At 36.8% G+C, this 18,423-nt stretch overlaps 1 protein-coding gene across 1 annotated transcript in view; it reads right to left on the bottom strand.

Moving 5' to 3' along the window:
• Positions 1–18,423, bottom strand: part of NID2 (nidogen 2) — a 110,715-nt gene that overhangs the window by 27,009 nt on the left and 65,283 nt on the right. The window contains 4 exon segments of the mRNA XM_044659941.1: positions 7,425–7,544; positions 12,196–12,339; positions 13,479–13,607; positions 14,376–14,519. Of these exon segments, the coding sequence (XP_044515876.1) occupies positions 7,425–7,544; positions 12,196–12,339; positions 13,479–13,607; positions 14,376–14,519 (537 nt within the window).

The raw sequence follows: 18,423 nt of genomic DNA, 5'->3' as shown, positions 1-18,423 counted from the left end.
TCACATATATTATATGCATATATAAATACACATTCTATATATACATGCCAAACCTGACCCTGTTCCTGACTTCTCTATTTCTTTTAAGGGTTTCACAATTCTTCTAATCATCTTGTTTTGCAACCTTGGTGTTATCTTCAACTCCTTAGCCTCATTTATCACAAATATCTAATCTGTTACTAAGTATTGTTGGCACTATTAGAACAATATCTCATGGCTGTACTCTTCACACAGAATTCATCCTAGGTCAAAAAATCATCTCCTCCTATACGGACAAACAGAATTCTCCTGTCAGTCGATCAACTATATAAATATAATATACATATATAACATATATGTGTTACTTTTGTATACAAACATATATCTGTTTGTTCAATCATTCTTCAGTTGTGTCCAAATTTTCATGACCCCATTAAAATTTTTTTGGCAAAGATACTGGAGAGTTTTGCCATTTATATGTCTAGCTCATTTTATAGATGAGGAACCTGAGATAAACAGGGTTAAGTGAGTTGTCTAAGGTCACATAGCTAGTAAGTGTTTGAGGCCAGATTTGAACTTGGGAAGATGAGTCATCTTGACTTCAGGCCTGGTACTCTTTCTTCTCTGCCACCTAGCTGTTTTATTCTTCACCCTAAATCCATTACTTCTCTCTAAGAGATATTATATTTCAGCATTGTTCCTCTGGAATCTTGTGTGATAATGAGATTATATCTGCCCTGCCCATCCTTAATCTAATCACTAAAGGTGAGAACATCACCACTTAATTCACAGGTTAGGAGATCTGTGACCCACATGTGAGTGACAAATCAAAATTTACTGACTGCCTCCTGAGCAGTCCTTAGAAAAGCGTCTGTTGTGATTGGACACATAAACTAAGAGGAAGGCACAGGAAGTGACACAAAGAAGCCCTTTAAAAGAGAATGACAACTTGCAGTTGAGTTGGAGTTGAGTCAGTTCAGCTCTCTTCAACCTGAAGGAGCTCTGGCTGGGACCTTGGACTTGTTGAGACTGTTCTTAAACCTTTCCCTTAGAACTACATGTGGCAAGTGAAGAAGGCTGACTACCTTAGCCTCCCAGAGGTACCAGCCTCCCAGAGGCTCTCTTGATTGGGAGAAGCCCTTGTGGCTAAACCCCTTGTTAACTGACTTTTAGGTTCTGGGGCTGGGACCTCTGGAGCCCTGCCAGAGTAAAGCCAGGGACTGAGTACATAGACTAGTCCTTTAAATTAGACTTCTTACTCTACCTCTTACTCTCATCTCTCTACTTCCATTCTCTCTCTTATATTTTGTAAATAAGTTACTAAAATCATTTTAGAATTAATATTTGTTCAATTTTTGGCAACCACCCCTTTAAATATTAATATCCAACCAAAACCTCTTTTTCCCTTTTACACATGAATGGTCATTATATTAATCAGAGTTCTGACTGCTTTCAAAGTTGTCTTGATTTTCTGTTATTGTTTTTTTTGTAAATTGTGTTTTTGGTTCTGCCAATCTCATTATTCATTAGCTTATAAAATGCCAAATTGTTCATTTTTATAATACTGATATAGTATAAATTAGTCTCCTCGAATCTGCTTCTTTCCCTTTACATCAGTTTATATATCTTTCCATTTCTTTTTAAAATCATCTATTTCCTCATTTCTTACAACATAATAATGATCAATATAAAAATCAGATTGATTATATACTTTGCAGCCAAAGTTGGAGCTGACTATGGGTCAGATCATGAGTTTCTTATTGCAAAATTCGGACTTAAATTGAAGAAAGTAGGGGGGCAGCTAGAGACGGGAGGTCCTAGGTTCAAATATGACCTCAGATACTTCCCAGCTGTGTGACCCTGGGCAAGTCACTTGATTCCCATTGCCTACCCTTACCACTCTTCTGCGTTGGAACCAATACGCAGTATTGACTCCAAGATGGAAGGTAAAAGTTAAAAAAAAAAATTTTTTTAATTGAAGAAAGTAGAAAAATCATTAGACCAGAAGTGTAATCTAAATAGGTTTTATATTATATATATGTGTGTATATGTCCCATATGCACGTATATAATCATATACATGTGATTTTATGAAAATCAGAATGGCAAAACTTGGGAACGGATTGGATATGTGGGGTGAATGCAAGTGAGGAATGAAGATCAGACCAATTTTGTGATTTTGGATGACTGCAAGGATAGTGGTACCCTCAAAAGCAATGGGGAGGCTAAAAAGAGAGTCAAGCTTGGAAAGAAAGATAATGAGTTCAATTTTGGACATGAGTTTGAGAAATTCACAGGACATCCAGTTTGACCTTGAATTTAACAGATCCATTGATTATCTTCATTTCATCTTCATAATTCAAATATGTATGATTTCATCAACTTCAGCATTTTCTCTCCCAAAGATTACAATCCTTTCGCACACTATTGTCCATCTTCAAGAATTGCTCTGACCAAATTTCACTGCCTAGTGGCCAATCTTCTGATGACAAACTACTCTAAATTTCACTAAACTGGCTTTCACATGTCCATGGGTTGAGTCAATACTTGAAGCCTTTCTAGAAGATAGAAACATTGAATCTTGAATTCAGAGTATCAATAGCTACATTAACATTTATAAATGTTCTAAAAGTGGAGCTTCTTAACAATATCTGTTCCTTGTTCTATCACTCTGTCACCATTGTAGAAGTACAAGAGGGCCACATAGCATGAAGGCTACTGGTGGTTGTGACTCTCTCCCATATTTAAATAGACTCACGCAGAAAAATGCTAAAGCCTAATACAGAACACATCTGCCCGAAGTTGTGTTTCACAGATTTGGCCTTTGAGAACTCAGGCTCATCTCTAAACCACAATGAGAAGTCAGAGAAGGACTCCAAGGTATAGAAGGTCTACTTAAGAAACATTTATTTTGAAGGACAAAGAGTCTTTTTCATTGATAGCACAGTTGTTCTAGTAAGAAGACATGGTGCCAATTCTCATATTTTTGTTAATATTTTGAAATATTCTTACCTCAGGACTTAATTTTCATTTTTATTAATTAAGCTAAGTAATTCACATATAAGCTGGTCATGAAATGACTGACCTGCATCTTCCAATGACACAAAAGGCCAAACTTGCTGGTATTAAAACCTAGATTCTCTTCTGATGACACAATCTTCCTGGTCACCCTTTTAAGTATACTTGTACTTTGGTCTTTGGCCCAAGCAGTGTGTTAGATTACTCCTTTCTTTTACAGACACTGTAAAAAGAGGTTCCTTCAGTTGGGGGATAGGTGAGAGAGAGGAAAGTCAAAGTGAAATCCCTCTCAAGTCACCACAGGAACTCTAATTACTTAGGGGGTTATTTGATGATGGCTTCTCTAGATGGAGTGACTTGATTCACTTCTGCTGCTGTAAGAGTTTGAAGCAAGCCTGCATTTTGTAATTCACAAATGGAATACTGAAGGACCCAGAAAGGATGACAGTTGGCCTGAGGGCTAAGACTTGTGGGAAGGAACCAATGGACACACACTCTCTCTCTCTAGCTTTGGAGGGATAGGGAGGTGGGAGGTAGAGATTTTGTGGGACCTGAAGTACCCTCAAAACCCAAATCTGAAGAGTTTCCCAAAGACCTTCAGCAACTACAACTAGTCTACTTGATTCTTCAACATTCCTGAACAACTTGGAAGACATAATATTACAGTTCTTCAGTTTGGCCAGGGAGCCTGATCTCTGGTGGGGGGAACTAGCCCCTGTGGGCCACAAACTTGCTTGAACCTTTATTTTACCAAATGTCCTCTATAGATAGCCATAATATTAGGTTTGAGAATACTTATTTGGGGTTCAGGTCAGAGAAGGTGGATTTGAGGAATGCAGATGTATTTTCTGCTATTACCCTTCCCAGTCAAGGACTGAATAGGGATTCAGGGATCCCTTGTACCCCTTTTTCCCAGCACCCATATCAGTCAATCCCCATCTATCTGTTTCATGAATAAACCGTTATTAAGAGATTCAAGTCAGATCTGAACAGTTGATTTGGGAGGGAGACTGTTCCTTGGGGGTTGAGGGTGGAAGAAGGATAGCTCTCCATTTTAAACAGCTTTCAGCATTGGGAAGTGGGGAGGCTTGTGTCAAGACACCCCAGCTCTGAGCAATTGATGGGGGTCCCTTGGGGCTCCTTTAATAGACAATATCTCCATCTAACCTTTCATCCCCTGCATATCCATATTGGGGAACCTTCAAGGAGGGGGTGGTGTGAGAGCAGTGTTGGCCCTTAGTCAATGTTCAGGGGGTTATCAGAATATACCCCAACTATCTGAAACCCCCCTCCTTAAACTACCCTACTTGAAGGAGGAAGAATTTCTCTGTTGATTGAGGTACTTATCTCTTTATGAAGTTGCTAGCCATAGTTAGCCAGAGAAACCTCCTCCACACCAACCCCCTCTCCTTCAACTGTAAATCAGTTGAAAAATGGTAGATCACCCACAGGTAGGCAGCAGGCTTGTTCACTCCTTGATAACTTGGCTAAATAGACTAGAAATGCTATCTGAATGTCTTTTAATAACAGTATTGATCAAAGAGAAAGACCATGTGGTTGAGGAAGGAGGGTGAATAGAAATGGTTTGTTGTTTCTTTGTTGAAACCCTGAGAGTCCATGACCCAGCCAGACCAAACTCCAAACTGAATTTCTCTTTCTCCCTTCCCACTGAACCCCTTATTTCTAACTATCTTAAAGTAGATTAGAAGTCACTAGGAGGATAATTGTAGTGGAAAGATGAGGGCAATCAGTTGTAGAAAGACAGGCTCTTATAAGAGTCTCTGAATCTCTCAGTTGAATATATGGTGTAGAATCAGACTCGACTGGAATCAAATATGGCTGCAGGGATAGCAAGGGGTTTGAGCAGGCTTGAACTAGGAGCTGCAGACTTTCACCTCCTTCTCCTTCACTGCTCCCAAAACCAAATCCCCTTGCTTGGGGGGTTTTCTCCTTTTATCCTCCTGGTTCCAACAGTCTTCAACTGATCCTCTTTCTTAGGGTTCCATTGTAACCCTCCCTATAATTCCACTTTACAACACTTTTTAAGTTGTTAAGATTTTCTTCCCTTGAGGTTCATGTTATTCAAAATCCTTGGGGCCTTAAGATCAACTAATCAATCAGACAACCATTTATTAAGTCCCTACTAAATGCCAGACACTAGGTATATAAAAAGAAGCAAAAGACAGTTTCTGCTTTCAAGAAACTTACAGTCTAATAGAGGAAACAACATTAAAATATATACAAAATAAGCTATATTAAAAGAGGTAAAGGACTGAATTAAGAGGGTTAGGGAAGATTTCCTGTAGAAGGCAGATTTTATTTGAGATATAAAGGAATATAAGGAGGTCAGCAGCCAAAGTGGATGGAGAACTTTCCAGAAATGTAGGATAGCCAGAGACACTGTAGGTCACTCTCTTTCACTCCTCAAAGAATTCAAGAATGGCCCTCAATTTTTCTCTCTTCTCTAACTCCTGTCCTCATACTTATGGACTTCAATTTGCATATTTCTCTCAAATGCACTAATCACTCACTTCCTCAACCTATTCATGTCCTATGACCTATTCATCCTTCTCACTTCAGCCACAAACAAGGTTGGCCATATCCTTGATATTTCAATTACCACTTCCATATTCTAATTTTTTTCCATATTATAAAATTCTAAATAAATTATAAAATTCTAAATTCCCCTTTCCTAGCCATTATCACTTGACTTTTCATCTCTCTCTCTGCCTTCCATTACAAAACCCCACTCTTTGTCTATGACCTCCAATCCCTTTACCCCTTAATTTTCTCTCAGGCCATCTGTCCTGTGCTAGTCATTCTCTTTTTCCCATCTTGACTCATTGGTGAACCAATTTAACTCCACATTGTTCTCGTCTCTAGAATCCCTAGACCCCTTATCAATTCAACAGTTGTTCCCTGCTAAGTTTCAGCCTTGAAATACTCCCATCATTCACCACCTTCAATTCCTAAACATGTCCTGCTGAATAAATGTAGTGAAAATCACACAGCCATTCTGACTAAGTCCAACACAAACTGATGTTACACAACCTCAACCAGGAGTTCACTTCTTCTAGGCAATCTATTATGCATGGTTTATCAACTCAGTATCCCAACTGTTCCAAACTTTGTTCTTGTTCATCAAATCTAAGAAACTTGCTTCCTATTTAACAGAAAAAATTGAAACCATTTGTTCTGTTTCCTTTTCTCTTCCATTCCTTCTCTCATATTATCTTTTGCCACTCTCTCTTCCTTCATCCCTGTCTCTCATCATGAGATGGCTTTACTACTTACCAAATCAAACCTCTCTTCTTGCTCAAGTGATCCTTTCCCATTCCCTTCTCCTCCAACATGTTGCTCCCTCTGTCATGCCTACTATCACTTCTTTTCACATCTCTCTTTGTGTACTCGCTCATGCCCTATTTGTCTACTGGTTCATGCCCTACTGCCTCAAACATGCCTATGCCTCCCCTTATTCTAAAAAAAATCCTTTAATTATCCTTCCATTCCTACTTACTCTAGCTCATTTACAGATGAGGAAATGAGACTAGTAGGGTTAAATGACTTACTCTAGAATACAGAGCTAATAAGAGTCTGAGGCTGGATTTGAATCCAAGTCTTCCTGACTCCAGGACCACCTGGAGGCACCTCCATCTCTTTAAATATTTCCTATTTATGCTATATATTGTTTCTTTGTATATACTGGCTTGCTTGTTTCCCTTATTAGTTTGTGGTCAACATGTCTTTTATCTCTTTTTGTATTCCTAGAATTCAGCATAGTGTGATACATGATTTAATAATGTTTAATAAATGTTTACTGATCAATTTCTTCCTCTTCCTCACATATATGGTATAAACACTGCCTATATCCTTTTCTGGAATGCAGTCCTTTACTTATGCCTCTTAGAAGCCCCAATTTCCTTTAAAACTCAGCTCAAATGCTACCACCTACACAATGTCCTTCCTGTTAAATCTAGCTGTTAGTGCCTACAAACCATCTTGCATTTTAATAAAACATATACATGTGTACATATTATTTATTCTGATTTAATATAAGCTCCTGGAGTGTTTGGACAATGATTGGAACTAGTCGACATAGAGTAAATGCTTGTTGATGATAGACTACTTGCTAACTTGATATAAGCCATTATTAAAGAGATTTTGACATTAGAGTTAGATTAGAAGCTAATTTAAGGAGAAAGCAGTCTATAAAATCACAAAATTATGGCAATAGAATACATATATTTTCAATTCAATAAAACATTTATAAAACAAAATTATATATATAAAACAGAAAACTTAAAACATCTATGGGTTTTATATAATCTTCAAGTTAAGATATTAGGTTTTTATTAAGAATGTCTATAGTAGTTTAAAAGAAACTCTAAGTTTAATACTCCAAAGCTGCTCTAGACCCTAAAGTCTTACCAAGATAACACTGAAATCCATCCCCATTATAGCCAGGTTGGCAGTGGCAAGAGAAGGAGCCAGGGATATTATGGCAGGTAGCAGCAGGGTGACATCTTTCTTCTATACATTCATCAATATCTGCATATGTCAGGAATAGGAAGGGGGAAAGAGAGAAGAATAAATCAAGACTTCATTGCACAAATGTTTGTCTGATCATTTTAGTGCTCAAAAGTACCTCAGAGACCTTGTACCTATAGCCTTTTCTGGAAGAGTTCTAGAGAAGTTCAAAAGAGAAAAATTATGCTGAGACCCCTTTTAGAACTCTATTCAAAGGAAACTTGGAAAACTTCTATTAACTGATGCTATGTGAAGTAAGCAGAACTGGGAGAAGAATTTATACAACATAATAAAGAACAATTTTGAAAGACTTAAGCATTCTCATCAGTGTAATGAAACACCATGAGAACTAAATATATTCAACACCATCACATCCTGGTAGTGAGGTAATGAACTCAAAATATAGAATGAGACATTATTTTGAATATGACCAATGAAAGAATTTGTGTCACTTGACTATATTTTTGAAGTTTCATTTATTTATTATTCTATTAGGGTTAGGATGAGTGGAAGTGGGAGAAAAGCAAATGCATGTATATTTTTTTTTCTAAAAAACAGTCTCTCCTTCAGAGTCTTCACAACCAATTTAAGTATACTGAAAAAGCTTTCAGAGAGGCTGAGAACACTGGCTGAGAAAAGGTCATTGGATTTGCCAACTAAGAGAACATTAGTAACTTTGGAGAGAGTAGTTTTCATGGAATGATAAGACTAGAATCTGGATTAAAGGAATTAAGACAGTGAGAGAGGAAAGAAAAGGCATCTATTGTAGATAGCTTTTTCAAGGACATTAGCTCAGATATAGGATGATAGTAAGTAGTAATGGAAAGATCAAGTGAGACTTTTTTTAAGGACAGAAGAGACAAGGGAGTGATTGTATGCAATAGTGTATGAACCAGTATACAGGGAAAGATTGAAAAGAAGTGACAGAGTGGGAATGACAGGAGAAATTTATTGCAGGAGACGAGATGACAGAGGATCAGTGAAACAAGTAGTAGAGTTAGACTTAGTACGAAATAAAGCCTTCATGTAAGATAGGAGTGAAGGAAGAGAGTGGCAGAATAGAGGAGAGTGAACTCACAGCAAAGGGCCTCAACTTCTGTTAAACATGAGGTTTAGCTCATGTTAAATATGAGCTAAAAGGGTGGTATGAGGGAGAGATAAAATAAATCTGAAGAAGAATGACAAGTTTTGACAGAGCTGCTATAGATAGTGGAATGGTGAGTTGATAGGGCATGTACAGTATTGCCTAGCAGCAGTGAAGCCCCAACTGAAACTATTTAACATAAATCTGTAGTGTACCCAGTCAGGATGTTTACATTATTTTGTGCACTGTCATTCAGCAATGTATGCAGAAACAAAGGTGGCAAATATTGAGAGGCTTGGCATGGAATGATCAGTGAAATAATGAGGAGGCTAGGTATTAAAGAAAGAAGCTAATGTAGAATTGGATTGGTCAATGCAAGGAAAAAAGAAAAGAGTGACTAGTTCATGGGAGATGGTCTAAGAGATAATTGAAGAGTCAAGAAATTGGAAGTAATGTTGTAGAAAAAAAGTGGTATTTTATAAGGGAAGGTAGAGGGAGAGAAGAAAATCAAAAGATTATAGTCAGATAAGGAGATTTTGGAATTTTTGAATATAGAGGTGGTACTTTTGTGGGTGATGGCAAAATCAAGGATGTGACTATTTTGAGTATGGCTGAGGGGTGATGGAGGAGTAGCTCATGGGAAGTGAATAGGTTAAGGAACTGAGTGGTTAGTGTCCGAGGAAGAGTCAATGTGTATGGGGAGGGTAGAAAAATTGCCATGTACCATGTTAAAATTTACCAAACTACTGGGGCAGCTGGGTGGCTCAGTGGATTAAGAGCCAGGCCTAGAGACAGGAGGTTCAAATCTAGCCTCAGGCACTTCCTAGCTGTGTGACCCTGGGCAAATCACTTAACCACCATTGCCTAGCCCTTACCACTCTTCTGCCTTAGAAGCAATACATAGTATTGGTTCTAAGATGGAAGGTAAGGGTTTAAAAAAAATCACCAAACTACTGTGCCTTCTAATTTGTTTCTCTGTTTCTTGCTCTGCCTCCTTCAATCTACTCTATTACGTACAAATTTGGATTCATCTCTTTAAATAAAATTCTGATCACATCACTATTCTGATTTTTAAAAAAATCTTTCATAGATTCCCACATCAGTTCACCCCTTCACCTACTTTTAAGGCTTTCCAAGCTCTAGCACTGGTTTATTATTTCATTTTAATCTTCCACTATTCCCCTAAATGTAGACTCTACAATTTTCTTTTCTTCAAATATATTTAAGTAAATTTTACCTCTGTACTTTTCCTAATGCTGATTTATTTTTTTGAACACACACACACACACACACACACACACACACACACACACACACACACCACACACAGAATGTCTACTCCTTGACAACCGATACTTCTTTCAAAGTCTAAATCGAATGCAAATCGAATGCAATCTTTCCTTAAGGACTCCCTGCCCCCCCACCCCAGGACATAATCTTCCACATGATTGTATTTATATCCTAACAATGACCATATATTACTTGTGTAGTGTAGTACTAGCTCCTTACTTGCTTGTACATTTCCTACTAGGCTATAACTTTATTAAGGTCAATGGCCTCTATTATTTATCTTTGTATTCCACAATATCCCTTAGACAAAGAAGATGTTTACTAAACAAGATACTTGCAGAATGGATGAATCTACCAATTTGAGGAATCACTTTTACATGAATTCTAAAAACTTAATTTATTATTTTATCCACTAAATTATTGCCACCAACTTTCCTATTTCTGTTTATGGAACTTACTCAGCTTGAAATCTTGGAAGCATTTTTGCTTCCTCCCTTTCCCTGACATTTCACACTCTAAAGTTGTTAAGTCCTGTCAATTTTATGTGCTCTCAACTTGTTCTACCACCATCCTAGTTCAGGGACTTATCATGTGCATGTCATTCCTCTGCTTATAGGGAATTTAAATCCCTCCATGTTCTAACCTCTTTTTCCAACCAGGAAGGAGATTTAATATTTACCCTTTCCTTTCCTTCCTTCTCCATGCACCACTATCTCTATATGGCCTACTTACCAAAGGTGACTCCTTCTAACAGACTATATCAATGTATCAGTCACAAGTGATCTCAAAGACCAAAGGATGAATTGTTACTTGATTTGTTTTGGAGTCAACCCATCTCACATTAGAAATAATATACATTCTATTGCTATAATTTTTGCCCTATCATCTTGTAAATCACTATAAAAGACCTTGCCAGCTCTCACCGGGGGTCTTTGGTCATTGAGAAGCCAATGACCCTATTTATTATCAATTGTTAGCCTTGCTAATAAAGGGATTGTGCTCAGAATTTTATCAGAATTTCTCTTGCAAAAATAGGATAGCTCATTAGAAAGGTAAGGGGAAAGGAATATGTTGAGAAATGTAGGTGATTTAAACATAAAAGATATCAATAAATTATTTAGAGCCCCATAGAAGTGTTGTTTAGATTTGCTGTTAAACACAATCAAAGGTTTAGAAGTGAAGTAGGCTTTAGTGCAAGATGTCTGGTATACATAACTCCCACACTCAGTGATATAAGAAAAGAAAGAAAAATTGTGCTTCAAACCTTTTAGATTTAAGTTCCCAAAATAGACCACTTCCTATTCCAGACCAGTTTTTACTTAAATCCCTGTATAGCTTTTCCCCATCTTTTTTTCATTGCTAAGCTCTCATTTCTGTGTCTATTCACTTTACCAGCAGTTATCCTGAAATTGGGTTTGATTCCATTTCCACATTGGAGCATAAGTTTAAAATAGAATAACATTAATATAGACTTCATACTTATGTCAGCTGAGTGAGAACTTAGACCTGATAAATCCATCAAAAGCTATACATTCTACATATTGATTTTAAAGAATTTTACCAATATCTTTGGGAAATGTATTTTTTCCTAGCAGACTTGAACACAAGCAGTTAGCCTAGGGTTCTTGTTTAATTGATGTAATAAAATATATTAAATATATATCTAAGAAATATGATATCTGTTTATATTCTTAGGATAAACGTTTTGGTCAATTAACTCAGGTCTGCCTTTTCATTTGAGTATGATATTTATTCTATTAATGTGTAAACTTTAGTATGTACATATGTATAGTTGTAAGTCTAATTCTTCTTTATTGGGGTAGAAAATAGATAGACATAACTATCGAGCTTTAACTTTATTTATTTATCTATCTACAACTAGAAAATAGAATTGTAGTCCTAAAACATGAAGAAGAGGGTGAAAGAAGGTCTCATGAACTAGAGAATATGGCAAATTTCTAAACACTTCAAGAGTTTGAGTGTTTTATTTGCCACTTGTGAATGCTAACAAAAAATCCACATGTCAAATGTAAAACATAACTTTTAAAAATTATGCACCAAGAACTTCAATTTAACCTAAACAGTGGATTATTGAAAACCTCTTAATCTCTGCCTCTTAACTTATCTTTTATTCCTATTCTGCTTATAGCAATTATAATTTTTTAAAAATCCTAATCAAATGAGATCCTTTTCTATGACAAAAATTTGTACAAGCAAAGAGAAAAGAAATGAGCATGTAGAAATCACATGTGAATTTAGATAAACTTTTTCAGGGTAGGGTTGAATTGCTGTGCTTACCAGTACATTCATACCCATTACCAACATAACCAGGAAGGCAAACACAACTGTAAGAGCGGCCTCCATGGTAAATACACTGGGCACTTTCCACAGGAGCACATGTATGACTGCCTTCTTCACAAGGATTGGATGGTGGAGCAATTACTAAGAAATGAAAAAGATAACAAATTTCAGTAGGCACTTCTGATAGTCTAACATTGAATATTTCTATTTTTCTTGATTCATTTCTATCAGTCTGTGAAGTACTTCTGACTCTTTAAGCACCTAGTAGTCTAAGAATTTCACAAATATTATCTCATTTGATCTTCACAACAACTCTGGGAGATAGGTACTTTTTTATCCATATTTTATAGATGAGGAAACAGAGGCAGACAGAAATTAAATGATTTTCCCAGGGTCAACCAGGTAGTAACTGTCTAAAGACTGATTTGAATTCAGGTCTCTACTCCACCACCTAATTGCCTTTAGCAAATATCTTCAGATAAAATTAAGGTTTAACTAAGGCCATAATTGCTTAATTTTTAAAAATAAGAAAATTTTGTATCACAAATTTCTGCTAATTCTAACATTACCCCCCAAAATGCACTAAAACCACCTAGTTTCTGTTTTAATGCTATTCCTTCTCTATGGAACTTCTCTCTTGGAACTATAATAAGGGTATATCTAAAACAAATTAAGATCTTTGGACAGATAAATGGAAAAGTATATTTATAGTCATGAGCTTATCTTCATTTACATTTGAGTTATTCTTTTTTTGTTATTTTGTGAAACCCTTCTGTCTTAGAATGAATACAAGTATTCTAAGACAGAAGAGCAGTTTAAGGGCTAAGCAATTGGGGTTAAATGACTCGCCCAGGGTCATACAGCTAAGAAGCATCTGAGGCCAGATTTGAAGTCAGGTCCTCCTGACTCCAGATCTAGCACTCTATCCACTGTGCTGCCCCATATTTGAGGAAGTCTTAATTTTCATCAATAGCTCTGGTTATCCATTAGAAAAAAGTTTCTATAGATTCAGGTAATATGGTTGTGTCAAATGACCAAGATAACTATAGCATCTTGTTAAATAAATTATTTTCCTTCAAGAATTCAGTTTTAAAGCATCTACCTAGAAAAATTATAATATTGGAGTGTAAACATAATTTTGAGTAATTCTAATGTAAATTGCACAAATGTATTTCAGAGCTCTATAGAGTTAATTGTTATGGAGAAAATAATTTAAAACCAAAGTCAATCATTATCTTTGGAAAAAACCAGACTAAAATAAAAAATTATTATGGACTTACAGATACAAGTGTGTTTATCATCTGCAAATTCATAACCAATCTGGCACTCACACCTGTAGCTTCCTGGCAAGTTGACACATGCAGAATTGTGGCCACATAGTTGGGAATCTGTTGCACATTCATTTATATCTAAATAAAACAAAGAGAGAAAAATTCAGTTAAGTTGAAATTCAAAGAAAAACTATTTTAACTCAATATGATTTTATTAATAGAATCTTTAACTGTAGGCATTTAATTAATAGTTTTAATTAAATAAATAATCTCAGAAAATATAAATTATTTATAAAGATTAGAAATGGTGAATTTTTCAAGAATAATATAAATAATTTGACATAAAAGTATTTTAAAAATAAATTAAATTTCTTGTATCCTTGTATCTTCCTTCACGTTCACAAGTATCATTATGCTAGAAATTCTTTTACAATTTTACATTTTAAAAATACTATGTAGCATGCCAGAAATACACAGCACATATGTATAGATTTTAATTTTTTAAATGAATAGGATTTGGACTATAGTTATTAGAATGTAACAAATGGACATAAATGTGTATGAATGTGAAGAAAGGTTGAAAATTATTTTTGTTGGTCAGCCTAGAGAGGTTTAGATATACATCCAAACAAAATACTTTCAAAAATATATCACTTTAGACTCAAATTATTTGGAAATCACAATGAATAACAGATGTTCTATTTTCATAGTAACCAGCCAAAAATAATCTCCAAAAACTTTTCACTTAAATTTTGTCCACAGAATACTTTGTTCCTTAAAAGAATTGTTCTTGGCATCAACAGCACAGGACCACACAGGACTGTTGCTTTTGTTGAACAAAGGAGAATATAATGTGTTTGCTTCTATAAAATACAAAGCCGAATGAGCAGATGAAGAATTCCTTACCAAAACAATTTCTTCCATCTCCTTGGTAGCCAGCTGCACATTCACATGAATAGGCTAGTCCTGTTCGCACCAGACACTGGGCTGTTACATCACATGTGTGACTCCCATCATAGCAAGGATTTGTCACCAAGGGATCTATATCCCCTAAATAAATAGATGAGGAAAAAACCCAACAATTATAACGACTATAGTCCCAATTCAAATACTGAGTCTGTTATGAAGCTATCTTTGATCTTCCTCATTCAATGCTTAATTTTTCCTACCTGCAAATAATAATTTGGTACTTTTAATGAAGGTATTATTTTGTATTACAACTATTTGTATTGTGCATATAGGAAAATAACAGCCTAAATACTACAAAAATGTGAAAAGATCGAGGGCAAGATTGTCATAATAGAACTATCGTTAATTTACAAGGATACAGAACAACACAGACCTCATCTACACAAAGTGCTAAAGTAGCATGTATTAACCTGAATGATGTCAAAGGAGCACACAAGTCAAAAAGAGAAACCAATCCTGCTAGGATTGCTGAGACTTGCTAAGACATCTATGCCAATAAAAAAGGACTCGAACCTAATGTGAAACTCAAGGTTGCGGAGTTTAACATATGTTAAGACTCAGAACTCCTTGTACCATACTGTTTGTGAAATTTATGTCAAGTACCTAACAATTGGCTGTTCTGGCTCCTTATTCTATCTCTGAGAAGAAACAATGAAAGAAGAAATGATGTAATATCAGACCAAAACATAAAAATCTAGTCCCTTTCTCCTAATTTTCTTACTATGGTAGTTGACTATGGTCCTGGCTGCTGAGTGGGTAAATGCATGCTGTCAGACGTGGATTACTTTAATTGGGTATTATTCAAAGACCTATTGTGATTTTTTTTATTTAGAATTTTTTCCATATAAAATTTAGGATTGGATGTTTAGAATTTTCATCCAATTGTCATTTGACTTTTTTGTGCTATTTTTTCTTATGATTTTAATTGGCAGTGGTTCATATGCCCCATACCATGCCATATTTTCCCTGTGCGATTTCAATGTTTCTTTCTATCCTCTTCATGGGGGAATGTGTTTTTATTTTACATGAAAAGTCTAGGTTATTTCAGTGAAAGAAGTTTACTGCCTCCTGGAATCCAGATGGAGATGCTCATGGAGATCGCATGCTAATCCGGGAGATCCTGAGAAAAACCAGATGCACAAAATTTAACTTTGAGGGGTTAAAATTCATTTATCTGGTTAAAATGCATTTGTTTTGGTAAGTTCATTTGTTTGTTCAGAGGCATTTGTTTTATATGTATATATATTTTGTTGTGAAAAAAGGGGATGACCCCTTGAATTTTTTTTGTAAAAAATTTTTGTTGTAAAAAATTGTTGCCATTTCCCCCTTGCATTGTTTTGTTTTGTGATTGTATTTGTATTGTATTGTATTTATTGTGATTGTAAATGTATTTGTGTTTGTTATGATCCATTGGGGAGACTGGTCTCCCAAAGGATCACAGGAGGGAATGTGCATTTTGGAATGGCCAGGACCTTGGGAGACTACATCTTCCAGGACTCTCTACTGTAACTTCCTCAGAGACATACCATTTCCTTTGTGGGAGGTGTCTGAGGAAAGTATATAAGAAGAGAGAGAGAGTGGCTTTGATGCCTTCTTCCCCCAACGGAGGAGAGCCTTTTTGCCCTACCTAACTTTTCTTAACCTAAATAAACCTAGCTATTCTATCCCTAAAGTGTAGCCCAATTTTATTGAGCTCCGAAGGGCTCAGGTAAATTTCCCACCAGGGCTGGGGGTCTACCCCGGCTATGTTCCTTCCCTTCCTATTCCCTACCTTATATTCCCTTCTTTTCTCCCATCCTCATCCTCCATTTTTCACTCATTACAACCAAGAACCACCTACCAGAAAAATAAAGTATAATGTAAGGAAAAAAATGGATATTTAGGAGAGAGTTCCGGGTTAAGATGGCGGCAGAGTAAGAAGCAGCTCTTAACCTCTCCTGACCGAAACACACAAAACTCCTCAAGGGGACATAAAAACAAGTCCAGACGAACGGAGGAACCCCACAACAGGGCACAGCGTGGAAGGTACGTGGAATCGAGACATTTCCAGGCTATAAAGGGCTCTCACTAAATCGCGGGCTGAGCAACCGCCCCACCCCCACCCCCTCCACACACAAGATCTAGAGCTCTGAAGCCAGCTAAAAAGAAATAGAGCAAGTTTGGGGCACCCATCGAGTCATTGGCAGCTCTGCGGCCTGTTCCTGAGAGCAGCAAGATTTAAGACCCCAGTAAGCCAAAGAACGCAAGCGAAATCTGAGCGCCGGAGCAGAGAGCGGACGCTGGGCGCAGAGCGCAGGCTGAGCAGAGTACAGGCACGGGCGGAGGCGTGGGTGGAGGCAGACACAGCCAGGAACTAAAGCTCTGAAAACCTGAGTGGGGAACCAGTGCAGACGGGTATACGACTGTGGAAGCAGCGCCCTGAGACTTGTAAAGGAACCTCCTGCAGAGGATCAAGCAAGGGGATCCACCAGGGGGCTTGACCGCGGACAGACACTGAGCGCGAGGATAAACCTGAGAAGCTGCTGGGCTAATGATGGCTACCCAGACTCAGGAAACTCAGAAGAGAAAGAATAACAACAAGAAAAAGAAGCCTTTAACACTCGACAACTTTTACACAGAGAAAATCCAGACAACCGAGCAAACAGAGGAGGAGAGCAAACAAGCATCCGGACCCTCCTCAAATAAGGAAAACTCCTCACAAGCTATGGAAGAGTTCAAAACTGAGATTTTGAGGAAAATGGAAGAGATCTGGCAAGAACATAACTGTTTAAAAGGTAAAATCTTGCAATTGAACACCAGAAATGACCAGATTGAAAAGGAATACCAGAAGATTATGGCCGAAAACCAGAAGATTATGGCCGAAAACCGAAAGATTATAGCCGAAAATCAATCCCTAAAGGCTAGAATTGAGCAATTGGAAGGCAATGATCTCTTAAGACAACAAGAACAAATAAAACAAAGTCAAAAGACTGAAAAAATAGAAGGAAACATGAAATATCTCAATGAGAGAGTGACAGACCAAGAAAACCGGTCTAGAAGAGACAATTTGTGAATAATTGGTCTTCCAGAAAAACCAGAAATTAATAGAAACCTGGACTCCGTACTAAAAGAAATTATTCAGCAAAATTGCCCTGAAGTCCTACAACAAGAGGGCAATATAGACATCGAAAGGATTCATAGAACACCCACTACATTCGACCCAGAGAAGAAATCGGTTAGAAATATTATTGCCAAATTCAAAAGCTTTCAAGCAAAAGAAAAAAATCTTACAAGAAGCCAGAAAGAGACAATTCAAATATCAAGGAGCACCAATCAGGATCACACAGGATCTGGCAGCCTCCATGCTAAAAGACCGTAAGGCTTGGAATACAATATTCAGACAGGCAAGAGAGCTGGGCCTGCAACCATGGATCAACTACCCATCAAAACTGACTATATATTTCCAGTGGAAAGTATGGGCATTCAACAAAATTGAAGAATTCCAGGTATTTGCACAGAAAAGACCAGGGCTAAATGGAAAGTTTGATATCGAACCACAAAAATCGAGAGAAACCTGAAAAGGTAAATAAGATACAGAGGGGAAAGAAAGAAAATTTATAATTTTTAAATTTGCCTTTTTAAGGGCCTCAGTGAGATCTAATTATCTGTATTCCTATGTAGAGAAATGTTATGTTTAATTCTCTGTAGTGAACTCTATTCACTATTATAATATTCACTATTATAGTAATCAGAAGAATAATTCACAGGGTGAGGGTGGAACACTAAATAATGTAAGATGGCGTGGGGGATGGGAAAGAGGGGGTAAATAGCAGGGGACACCAAGAGAAACTTGAGTGAATAAGAAAATAGAATATTCTATTACACACAAAGAGGGCATGGGAGGGAGAGGGGACAAATACTATTAGAAGAAGGAGAGGAAGAGAGCATTAAGAGGTAATAATCAAACCTTACTCTTAGTGTAATCAACCCGGAGAGGGAAGAGTAG

This window comes from Gracilinanus agilis, chromosome 2 (assembly GCF_016433145.1).
Source record: "Gracilinanus agilis isolate LMUSP501 chromosome 2, AgileGrace, whole genome shotgun sequence".
NCBI classification, from domain to species: Eukaryota; Metazoa; Chordata; class Mammalia; order Didelphimorphia; family Didelphidae; genus Gracilinanus; species Gracilinanus agilis.
The sequence above is the reverse complement of the archived record's forward strand: the minus strand, read 5'-3'. Positions and strand labels throughout refer to the sequence as shown.